Source organism: Misgurnus anguillicaudatus, chromosome 8, assembly GCF_027580225.2.
Source record: "Misgurnus anguillicaudatus chromosome 8, ASM2758022v2, whole genome shotgun sequence".
Classification (NCBI taxonomy): Eukaryota; Metazoa; Chordata; class Actinopteri; order Cypriniformes; family Cobitidae; genus Misgurnus; species Misgurnus anguillicaudatus.
Genome location: NC_073344.2, coordinates 10,759,347 through 10,772,232, shown reverse-complemented (window position 1 = coordinate 10,772,232; position 12,886 = coordinate 10,759,347). Strand labels below are relative to the sequence as shown.

Sequence of the window (12,886 nt, the reverse complement as noted above, 5' to 3'; positions counted from 1 at the left end):
AAAAATATGGAAATTCTCAAATAATTGTTTTCTCTTGGAATAGACGGGCATGAGCATGTTTCGTTTCTGGTGTGAATTTCCGTTTCTGTCAGGGAAATATGCTGACAGGCTGCTGAGATTTTCTTCATTGCCAACCACCTGCATACCGATTGTCTCTCAGGCAGCCTGGTGCCATGAATATTTATACATTCTGTTGCCATCACTTTTGTTTTAATCCAAGGTAAACTGTTTTTATAAGAGAGTGAAAATTCCACGACAAAGAAAATCTGCAGCTGTCTCTTTGTAATGGCTGGAATACATTTTTGTGCTTTAATGAGGCTGCACTGAGATAGATAGATAGATAGATAGATAGATAGATAGATAGATAGATAGATAGATAGATAGATAGATAGATAGATAGATAGATAGATAGATAGATAGATAGATAGATAGATAGATAGATAGATAGATAGATAGATATTTATATAATTCTATCTATCTATCTATCTATCTATCTATCTATCTATCTATCTATCTAACTTAAACATCAAATATTTGGGAGACTTTTGGCACTTGGAAATAGGTATACACATCATTTACTCCGATTTAAATTGAATTTCACCCTGTTATTTCACTTGGAACAAAGTGAAATGGAAAGTGGAATACATGTACGTTTCAGCTGATGTTTACAGTTTGACTCTACGTGACAGATCGTGCTGATTCACTCCACTTGGTTCATTTGCCAGTGGCTGCGGCGAGAGTCATTAAACTATCTGAATATGCATGTTATGTAAATTTTTGCAAGATGGGCTTTTCATGCTCGTAAAATGGATGTAATTATTTGGAAATAATTCAGTAACTGGTGTTGTTTTTTAAGTATTGTTTTTTTTTGCCACATTTTCCGCTCAACTTAAATCAACTAAAATTACAATAAATTCCTTGTGTTTGGAAAAGCAGGCTGTACTTTCAAACAATTTACAAGCTCACTTCTAATAGTTAAAAGCCATAAACTAGTGGAGATGTAGGAACGAAATTAAACCACATGCTACATTAGCTTTAAAGGGACACACCACTTTTTTGAAAACATGCTCATTTTCCATTTCCCCAAGAGTTAAACATTTGATTTTTACCGTTTTGGAATCCATTCAGTTGATCTCCGGGTCTGGTGGTACCACTTTTAGCATAGCTTAGCATAATGCATTGAATCTGATTAGACCATTAGCATCGTGCTAACAAATAACCAAAGAGTTTTAATATTTTTTCTATTTAAAACTTGACTCTTCTGTAGTAACATCGTGTTATCAAGGACTTTGCCGCTGTAACATGTCCCCTTGGTTACATTCAATAGCAGGGGACTATTTTCGGGCACTTTGTGATATCATTGCAGCCATGTTACAGCAGCAAAGTCCTTGATTATTATGCCGGAGCGAGAGTATAGTTCCTAGCCATATCGGCCTAGAAAATCACAACATTTAATTTTCTGTCGGTCTTAGTACACGATGTAACTACGGAGGAGTCGAGGTTTGGATAGGAAAAATATCAACTTTTTTGTTATTTGTTGGCGGGATGCTGGTGGTCTGGTCAGATTCAATGGATTATGCTAATCTATGCTAAAAATGGTCCGAATGGATTCCAAAACAGTAAAAATCAAATGTCTAACTCTAGGGGAGCTGGAAAATAAGCATAGCAAGTAGAGTGTCCCTTTAAATAATTATTGTGACAACTTTAATAACAACTGTATTTATATTCTTCAAGATGATCTGACTTATCTCATTGCTTTCTTCACCATAGGTCTCCCAGCTATTGGCTAAGGTACATCCTCTCCATCATGTACTGCAGTGAGAACAATCAAATAGGCTCATACATGGAGGAAACGCGGACCTGCTCCTGTCATTACGAGCACCCGTCCTGTCAGGGTGTCATTCCCTGTTATGTGGGAGACGGTCCTCACTGTGCCTCCTGCTCTTACGAGAATCGCTCCCGGTGTGCCAGTTGCAATCCTGGCTACATGCTGAGCCAAGGGACCTGTAGGAATACCATTCCAGATTCCACCGACAACTACATCGGTTTTGAGACAGACCTTCAGGACACCGAGCTGCGCTACCTTCTGCAAAAGAAAGATGGGCGGATCAGTGTCCACGCCATGTTCATAAGCAATGACGTCAGACTGAACAACTGGTTCGATCCGAGCTGGAGGAAGAGGATGCTGTTGACGCTGAAGAGCAACAAGTTTAAATCTAGCCATGTTCACATGCTCCTGGGGATCTCCCTGCAGATATGCCTTACTAAAAACAGCACCCTGGAACCTATGCTGTCCGTCTACATCAACCCATTCGGAGGTAGTCATTCCGAGAGCTGGATCATGCCCATTGACCAGAACAGTTACCCTGACTGGGAAAGGACCAAATTAGACATCCCACTTGACTGTTATAACTGGACCCTGACTCTGGGTAACAAATGGAAGACCTTTTTCGAGACTGTGCACATTTACCTGAGGAGCCGCGTAAAAACCACGTCGGCTCAGGGGAACGGCACCGTCCATTTTGAGCCGTTGGAATACATGGACTCGTCCCGTAACCTTGGCTACATGAAAATCAACAGTATGCAGGTGTTTGGATACAGTATGCACTTTGATCCGGAGGCCATCCAAGACTTGATCCTGCAACTGGACTACCCGTACACGCAGGGCTCGCAGGACTCGGCCCTGCTGCAGCTGTTGGAGATCAGAGATCGGGTGAACAGACTCTCTCCGCCGGGCCAGCAGCCTCTGGATCTGTTCTCCTGCTTGCTACGCCACAGGCTCAAACTTTCCACCACAGACGTGGTCCGAATCCAGACCGCTCTTCAGGCGTTTAGCGGCAAGCAGCCCAACTCAATGGAATACGAAACTACCAAACTATGTAGCTAATAAGTCACTGCAAGGTAGCAGTATATTTGTTGTGATTTCATTAACAGTAGTTGAACGGCCAGGTTTTTTTTTTTAATTAAAGAAAAACATCGGACTCCTAGTGGGATGCAGTGATGGTTCAGGTTATTTTGGTGTACTGATAAAATTGGCTGCTTCAAGAAAATGGCCAAAATTTTGCCTTTTTACAATAACTTGCAGCTTAGTGAGCAAAGTGATGACTTTGTATTTTATTTTCATGTCACATTGCCAAAATTACTGTAGCTTCAACATCAGTACTGATAAACATACATGAACGTTTTCTGGAAACAGTGTCTTAATTTTTCACGTTTTCACCTTTTTGTTCTCTGTATGCTAACAGAGGCAGAAGATCCACGGTGAGCCAAATCTTGAAAGTGTAATCAGGCGTCTGTGCCTGGGGAAAATTAAGACATCGAATTTATAATTTTTTTCTATTCTGTCTGTCAACACTGTAACTCTCAAAAAAAGTGTTTGTCAGAATATGAATGTAGGAGGAAATCGGTTTAAAATCACAAAACGTAAGCAAGGAACTAATATATTCTGTTTCATGTACATTTATTTTTATAAAATCTATTATTTGTGACAAGTTACAAAGGTAATGTCCATAAAATGTATAGAACATGAATTTGGTATTACTCTAAATAAAAGTCATTTTTATGTGGCGTCTGTAAATACTTCTATCTTCTTGAATTGCACATTCATTCATTTTATTTAAATAAAATGATTCAGTGCCAAACACTTTTATAGGGAAAGTTCACCCAAAAATGAACATTTTGTCATCATTGACTCACCTTCTTGTTGTTACAACTTTTATAAATGTCTTTGTTCTGATGATGAAGATATTTTGAGCAATGCTTGTAACCAAACCAACACTGAAAAAAAGTGTAGTAAAATACACTTTTCGGTGTAGTAAAGTATATTAGATTAACCCTCATAGTTTCTACATAGTAATATTAACATTTTTGAGAACTAGATTTTCCTATAAATGATGATAAATACACAATTAATTCATGTACAAAACAAACTGTGTGGGAATAGTAAGTCATATTATATATTTTCTTGTATTATTTAACTGTATTAGTCACTGCACATAGTTAAAGGATGTCAATTTTCTTAAAAAAAATCCAGATAATTAACTCACCACCATGTCATCCTAAAAGTGTTGATGTCTTTCTTTGTTCAGTCGAGAAGAAATGATGTTTTTCGAGGAAAACATTGCAGGATTTTTCTCATTTTAATGGACCCCATCACCTAACACGTAAGAATGCAGTTTCAACGGAGTTTCAAAGGACTCTTAACAATCCCAAACGAGGCATATGGGTCTTATCTAGCGAAACGACCCATTTTGTCATTTTTTACAAGAAAAATAAAAAATATGCACTTTTAAACCACAACTTCTCGTCTATCTCTGGTCTTGTGACGCGCCAGCGCGACCTCACGTAATACGTCATCACGTCAAGAGGTCACGGATGACGTTTGCAAAACTACGCCCCAGTGTTTACAAGTGTGGAGAAAAAGGACCGTGACGACGTTGTTGTATGTGGAATGATACTAATTAATGTCTTTGTGTCAGATTATTGTTTAAAATGGTCCACAAATGTGCGTTTCATATATGTAACACGTGAGCTTTCCACGGCATTACGCAATTACGTGAGGTCGCGGTGGCGCGTCACAGGACCGGAGATAGACGAGAAGTTGTGGTTTAAAGTGCATATTTTTTATTTTTCTTGTCAAAAATGACAATCGTTTTGCTAGAAAAGACCGTTATGCCTCGTTTGGGATCATTTAGAGTCCTTTGAAACTCAGTTTAAACTACAATTTTAAACTGTTTCGTGTTGGTGTCCATTAAAGTCCATTAAAATGAGAAAAATCCTGGAATGTTCTCCTCAAAAAACATAATTTCTTCTTGACTGAACAAAGAAAGACATCAACATTTTGGATGACATGGTGGTGAGTAAATTAATTATTTTTTTGAAGAAAATGGACTAATCCTTTAAGTAAATTTAATTAAAACTTTAGCGTGTTCAAGTCAAAGATCTGAGTTCAATTAACTTAAGCATATAAAATCCATTAAACTAAAACATTCAAGTAAAATGAACTTACATTTATTTGCACATGTTGTAAGGAATACCCATAATCCTTTGCACTTGAATATTTTGATTTTTTTTAGCTTTTTCATAGAATAAGAACTGATAAGAACTTTACTTAAATATTTGTTAATAAAATGTTTTGTGTGTGCTTATGTGGACTAAGACTTAGTCAGTCATGAATTTTGTGTTATAATGCCATTTATAACACTAAGAGTAACCAAGTCCATAGAACTACGTAAAAGAAAATAACAAAGAGCAAATACAATCTACCATAAAACAGTAAATAAGATTTATTTAATATTTTTAGGACAGCAATGCTTCAATATTCAAAAACGTAATGGACTTTGCCTAAACGATTCAAATAAATCTAACTTCTAAAATAAAAAATAATAAAGTGACATTTACTTAATTATTTAACAAATGTTTTAATGCATTATTAAGTAGATTTTATTTGATTTTAGTAGGTAAGTTGTACTTTAAAAAGGCAGTACATTTTACAAAAAAAAGTTTGTGTAAATTGTTAGGAAGATTTTTTTTTTAAGTAACTTTTACAAGTAGTTTTTTCAGTGAATCAGAAACTCCATTGACATACATGGTAGGAATAAAGAATACTAAAGAAGTCAATGGGGTTTTTGATCAGTTTGATTACAAAAAATCCTCAAAATATCTTTCTTTATACAGGTTTGTAACAACATGAGAGTGAGTAAATAATGACAGAATTTTCATTTTTGGGTGAACTGTCCCTTTAAGATGCACGTTGTGGCACACATATAGTACTTGTATATTTATGATGCCCACTACATTTTTCTCTTTGTATTTTGTAAATAGATTCACATATAAAAAATTGGCTTCACTTAATAATGCCAATTATCATCGCATGGACATATTCATGTGCCTTTTAAAAAGCAGGGAGACAAATCATCTACCAAGACAAACTTTGATGACTTGCAACATGTCAGACACACGATAAAACCAGGCCCAAGCAGGAGCAGTTTTCGATTGCTGCTTTAAAATAAACACTTATTTCGTTCCTCGACTTTTCTCCTCGGAACACTTGGAGACGAAACAAGCCATATCATTAGAGAGCAAACGTGGTAAAATTGCTACCAAAGAGAAAAGGTAGACAGCCTTTCTCACCTTAATAGATAACAAAAACCTAAATGAGCTATTGATTGGTCGGCTGTGATATATCTCATTCATTTAGAGGGGCTACAGAAGAGCCAAGCAAATCAGTATTATGGGAATCAGTTTCCATAGGTGAAGTTTACAGATAGGGGTACGAAATTATGGTGATCAACAAAGCCCGTTTTACAACCCTGGATCACAATGGCTGTTTATGTGTAGGGGAGACCGGGGTTGGTTGTCACAATTTTTACTCATGCATGAATTGCTCAACTTCAAAACATCTTTCAGCAGTAATTCCTACATGAAATGAAACTTTGGAGTCTTGGCTTTAAATGTGTATACTTTTTAATTTTCGATTGTATTGTAACAGGAAGTAATTAACCATCAAAGACACTCTGACACAATGTGACAACCAACCCCATCACGGGGTTGGTTGTCACAGGGTATGGGGTTGGTTGTTCCTATAGAGGTTCTATAGGATTTCAATGATAAATTGGGATCTGAAAAGATAATGTGTAACTTTTTAGTTTTTTAAGATAGAAACGGCAAATAAGTTTTAATATGAATCCACCCCTATATGATAGTTGTTATTAATGCCCCTTATGTTTAAACAATGGGATTAAAGTGGGTGATCAGTTACTTGAATAGGCTTTATGCCCAGCTGCACTATGAACTTCAGCCAGCTCCTTGTTTCCTGTCTGCCATTATTGGACAAACTGATTAATCCAGGTGTGTCTGATTATTGTTATTGTGACTACTAAGGTCAGGCACACCTGGATTAATCAGTTTGTCCAATAATGGAAGACAGGAAACAAGAAGCTGGCTGAAGTTCAGGAAGTAGTGCAGCTGGGCATAAAGCCTATTGTCTACTGTGTTGAGAAATAAAAATAAATAATATTTAGTGTCAAAACCTCTTTTTTTAACAGCAAACAAAAACAAACAAACAGTCTTAAAAGGTCTTCATGTCCAATATTATGTGACAACCAACCCCGCAAGCTATGTGACAACCATCCCCAACTGACTTCTTGACAAACATGATAAGCTAGCTGCCACACGGCTTTAACTTGATCGCTAAAAGATGACTCAAAATAAAGCTACTACTTTTAGCTTTTTGAGTGTTTTGTTTTGAATGACTAATATCCTACAAGATCTCAACACAAAAACAACACCAACATGAAAATTTACTCTGACCCATAAAAATAAAAAATTGTCTCCTAACCTCAATGTTTTGTGTCTGCTCGGCAAAATTTCAAGTGCAAATGAGTAAGCTATTAAAGACTAACAAATTGATATCAAAATTGTACCACAGCGCCATGTAGTATGTCTGGAATAAGCAGTGTGACAACCAACCCGTGAGACAACCAGCCCCGGTCTCCCCTAATCAAATCGACTGATTATTGGCAATAATTAAAGTAATGATTTACAATTCTGATGTGTATATGAAACAACAAACAGTTTGTGGTTGTTGTTTCCACTGCCATTTTTTCTCGTTTTCATTGCATCTTGGCCCAGAGCACAATGTGTTTACTTCAAATGCAACAGGCCTGTTACTGTTGTTTTATTTGCCAGAATCAAATGATACATTTCTATAGTCCCACCGTCCTCATTTGGTCAGAAACGCATCTAATATTTCATCATTTCAGTGCTTCTCACCATTAATAAAGCTGGAAGTAAAAACTTCCAATAAAATGGTCGATGACCAGAAAAATATCTTGCACATTTCTTTAGCATTCAGTGTATATTTGGTAAGATTAGCAAACATCATAACCTCTAAAATCCTTTAGGCTGTTCTGTATAATTTGCCTGAAATTAATACATTTGGCCTCTTCAGGCCTTATTTGAGTCTAAACTGAAACTAGGTTCTTCTTGAAACTCTTTTTAAAAGCCACTAAGAGCCGATTTAACCAGGGCCGGCTCTGTAAATCTGGGATCCCTAAGCAGGATAATTTTCAGTGAATAATGGAGTATTACCACCGGAAACCAGTGGTGATTTTAACTGTCAAATGATTGCTATTTTCTCTTTCTTTTCACTTTCTTTCTTTCTAATGTCCCATAATTAAATAATTTTTATTGTAATAAGTGTCTATTGAGACAACTTTTTAGTTTTTTTCTTTCCCAGAACTTGTGTAGGTCATATGCCATTAACTTTAGGGTTGTCCTCGACTAAGGATTTACATATTCGAATCACAATTGTCAAATCTTTCTCTAGTTAACAATATGTGATAGTCAAATCATCTATGTGTGTGTGCATGGGTTTAATAAATTGTTAACTTTTATTTTCTTTCACAAGCAGCACAGAAACAACTTTCTGATAAAGTGACCAACACTGTCTTTTACTTGATGAACGAAAACAAAACTGACAATGCACTTTTATATATTTTTTTATTTAAAATGAAAGGCAACATAAACATTTGTTACATTTTAAAGCCACGATCTACAGAACATCACACAAAGATATAAAAAAAAAACATTTTGATAACTAAACCTTACTAAATAACAAATGTGATCCTGCCTTGGAAACCCCGGCTACAATTCAGCAAAATTGACAAAAAAGAAATACGACAAATGACACATAATTTGTGATTGTTACTGTAAATTATAAAAACTAGGCTTTATATAGGCTACAATTCCTTAAATGTTAATTTATAACAAGATAAACACTAAAATTAATGATTTTATAGACACTTTATTATTTAGCACAGAATTACCTGCTTGCTTACTTTGATTTTAGGTACAGAAACACCTGATGATTCTTATATTATTTATTTCAGGAATTTCTTTACAATCATTTGAAAGTGGACAACCTCCATAATTTTAAATCACAAGAGAGACAGTGATGTCAGACATAAATATAGGTTGGGTGCAGATATTTTTCACCGAAATTTAAAGAAACAGCTTTCCTGTTTTCGGGGCGGTTTCCCGGACCAGGATTAGCTTAATCCAGGACTAGGCCTTAGTTTAATTAGGAAATATAACTAGTTTTAACAAACATGCCTTACTAAAAACATTACCTGTGTGCATTTTGAGGTAAAACAAAGGGCACTGATGTATTTTAAGATATGTAAGTGCAAGTTGTTTTCAGTTTGGAGAGCTCTTAAAAGTGTTTAAGTCTAGGACTAGTCTAATCCCTGTCCGGGAAACCGCCCCTTATAGTTTAACCTTTGACAAGATATCCACCCTGTTTTAAATACATTTTTAAAACTTAAACCTGTCAAAAAAAAAGTTTTTTAAGTTTAGTTTGATGAACTCTTAAAGGAACAGTATGTAGGATTGTGGCCAAAACTGGTATTGCAATCACAAAACTTGTGGCAAAAACTGGTACTGCAGTCACACAACCGGTGGCCAATACACAACATGACAACATAAACATCAGTTGAGGGCCGCAACTCCACTTTTTAAATGACAATATCCTGGCCAGACCACTGTTGTGAGTGATATAAGTATTTGAAATGAAAATTATTTCTTAATGTCTAGTGACATATCAGGGCCTGCATGCATGCCAGCACCATGCCCAGCAAGTAACAACGCAACAACGAAAAGCAATGCAAAATGTACAGACTTAAATTAGAGCAGAATTAACATTTATAATAAATAACAAGATGCAGAACAAATATGTGCAAAATGCCTGAAGTGCACGGAAACAAAACACAAGCCAAAAAGTTAAATAAGATAACCCTGAGTAATCAATAAAACAATTAAATTGAAATAGAATTGCCAACTTTGTCTTTTAAATGCAGAAACAAAGAGGCAATTGGTTTATTAACCTGGAAACCTTCCATATGGGCGTGTAGCCCTGTCACTTGGGTTTTTGGATTTATTAACACATTTAAACAATATTTATTAAAAGCTACTTTTTCACATAATATTTGTTGGGTGAATGCAAAGATTTTACTTAGATATTTTAGTTAGGGCCCCCCCACCCCCAGTGTCGCCGGGGCCCTAAGCAGCCGCTTAGTTCGCTTATAAGGAGAGCCGGCTCTGGGTTTAACTATAGAAAAGGGGAAGTCTTAAAGCCACAATATGTAAGATTTTTGGAATAAAATATCCAAAAACCACTTGCACAGTGTGATACTTATCCCAAAGGTTCCCAGTGATTTGAAAATCCAGAGTAAATCCTTTTTTAAATAATGGTTCGTCCCTTGTCATCGTCGTCTATCAATGAAGTAATTGCTTGTAAAACCTATGGCAACATGATAAACGCGGAAGTGGTGGTTATACAGCATCTAGCATGCAGCTGTTGTTCCTTGCAGCTAATTCATTATAATAAAACTGTATTTATTACCTCACCTTTGAACATGACTATTAAATTCAATATCTCTGGATGGTCTCCCATCGTTCCACTCTCCTTCATAACGTCATTAAGCTTAGCCTTTGTTACTGTTTAAAAAAAATATTTTCTAATGGTAAAATTGTGCCTTTAATATACAGTAGCATAAAAGCTGAGTTGCAAGACATGACTCCAAGTTTTATTTTTTTAATACACTCTAACAATTTGGTCAAAAAAGGGACAAACCCAGCTACTGGTTTAAATCACCCAGAAAGTGATTCTTTACCAAATATGGTTTAAAACAACCCAACACAGCACATGATAAAATACAACCCAAAGGAGTGCAATTAATGCTCGTGATTGGGTAAAATATGGACAAACCCAACTTGTGGGGACACTTTAGATTTGAGACCTTATATAAAAACTATGTCAAACATGTCAGACTGTACTGTATACAGTATATTATAGCAGTATTTTAGTCCCAGCTGAAGCACTGGTCACTGTCATTGTCTGTCAGCTAGTGGTGCAAAAGTTTTGACACTGCCAGAACTTTTGTCAAAAGATAACTTCATTGCTAAAACAGAAAGTGTGCTTTCTAAAATAACATTTTATAAGTTGTTATATTAACAAAACTTAAGAATATATGTGTATTTTTGTGAATACAGACCGTTGTTATATAATACATCTACGATGCTAGATTACATCCATTTCTAATGGATGAAGCCTTGGCCTGGAGGTGAGGTCATCAGGTGGTCCCCAACCTTCACTGGGTGTTTCGACCCTTAACCACAACACCCTACAGTTGGTGGGTCAGCAGTGACTGGCCAGGTCACTGCCCCTCTCCTCCAAGTTTCCAGCTTGTGTCCTCTCTCTTATGCCAGAGCCAACAGGAGGCTCTCTCTGCTGCTTCCCCCAGCTTACGAACGGCTGCTTTCCTTAAGTGACCCCTCAGTCCAACCTTTGTCAATAGATTCCACACAGATTGAGCTGGGAATCCACGACATCCGACTTCCACCGTCATCAGCCAACATGTCCACCCTTTGTCCTGGCAGCCTGCAAACAAGTTGCTGGTATTTGGCTCTTTTCCTCTCTGCAGCTTCCTTACAGCCCTCCTCCCACGGCACCGTCAACTCCACCAGGATGATCTTCCTTCCCTCCGGAGACCACATGATGATATCGGGCCGTAGAGTTGTGACCAGTCGGGAAGTGGAGTTTCCTCCCTAGGTCAACCTCCATTTCCCATCCCTTGGCTGACTGCAGAAGGTTCTGCTTGTCTTGGCTGTGGACAACAGGTCTTCTTTCACAAAGGCAATGGTGCTCAGTGATGGTCTTACTTTGGCTGGTTGTTTCTTCCTCCTTTCTTGCTCCAGGATGTCTGCGAGCACTGCCAACACCTTGTCATGGCGCCACCTGTATCTCCCCTGTGTCAATGCGGTCTTACACCCTGACAGAATGTGCGCCATTGTACCTCTCCCACCACATAACTTACACAGTGGGCCCTCCCTCATCCCCCACCTGTGCAAATTGACTGGGGTTGGTAAGGTGTCATACACCGCTCGGAGTAAAAAGGATATACGGAAGGGCTCCAGCCGCCACAGTTCACTCCATGTGATTTTCTTCTAGGGGAGGTTCCACCTCGTCCAGGCACCTTGAGTTGCAAGCTCGTGGATTTTGCTCTTCTTGTTTCTTCCTCAAGGGTTCGAACTTCCTCCTGGATCATAGCTCTCTTCTTCCTAGGGGTGGACTTCGACCACTTCTGGAAATGTGATGTTCCTAGACCCTGCCTTCCAGTACAAGGGTTTCCGATGATCTCTTTGGTTATGAGCGAACATTCTGCTTGGTTAATTGCTGTGATCTTACGGCCTGATCTAGTTCTAATCCCTGCTTCCCTGGTACGTTGATCTTGAGAGTCCCTATATGTCAGGGCCAAGTCTGCATTTGGCAACTTTAAACTCCTCCACCACTGATGACAGGGGTAGCTGGAGCTGGCCCGACCTCATGTACAGCCCCAACAATGTAAAGCTTGGGGGTATTCCCAACCATCTTCTAAGATACAGACCCAGTTCTGTATCTTTCCTTAAATTAATTTGAGGAAGGTGTCAAATCAACCCATAGATCAAAAGTGTAATAACTTTCCAAACTGATTAGTATAATAATCATACTCTCTTCTTATGCGCACTTTACACATCAGACTTTAATTGTTTTTACACGGTGTTACCACATTTCTTTAGAAGTGTTTATGAGAGTACATTTAAAAATAAGAACAAAAGGTTATGATGGTACATCACTTCTGAGGCAAACTGGAGCACAGTAAAATTAAAAAAGCAATGTTATGAGTTTGTGTTCAGTCAGTAGTCATGAACCTAATTAAGACATACAGTACAGTAAGCACAGATGCCTGCAAAATAAAAAAGAAACTGCTGTTTTTCAGTCTGTACAGCATTTTAATATTGGTATTTTAATATTTGTCAAAATGGCACTTGTCTTTGAGCCAAATGG

General features: G+C 37.5%; 1 protein-coding gene across 2 annotated transcripts in view; it reads left to right on the top strand.

Annotated features, from left to right (window-relative positions):
* The window catches only part of brinp3a.1 (bone morphogenetic protein/retinoic acid inducible neural-specific 3a, tandem duplicate 1), a 54,721-nt gene extending 51,144 nt beyond the window's left edge, over positions 1-3,577 (top strand). For both annotated transcript variants that reach the window (XM_055213326.2, XM_055213325.2), the window contains exon 9: positions 1,771-3,577. In XM_055213326.2, the coding sequence (XP_055069301.1) occupies positions 1,771-2,887 (1,117 nt within the window). In that variant the 3' untranslated portion in view covers positions 2,888-3,577. The remainder of the gene's footprint in view (positions 1-1,770) is intronic.
* Positions 3,578-12,886: the final 9,309 nt, after the last annotated feature.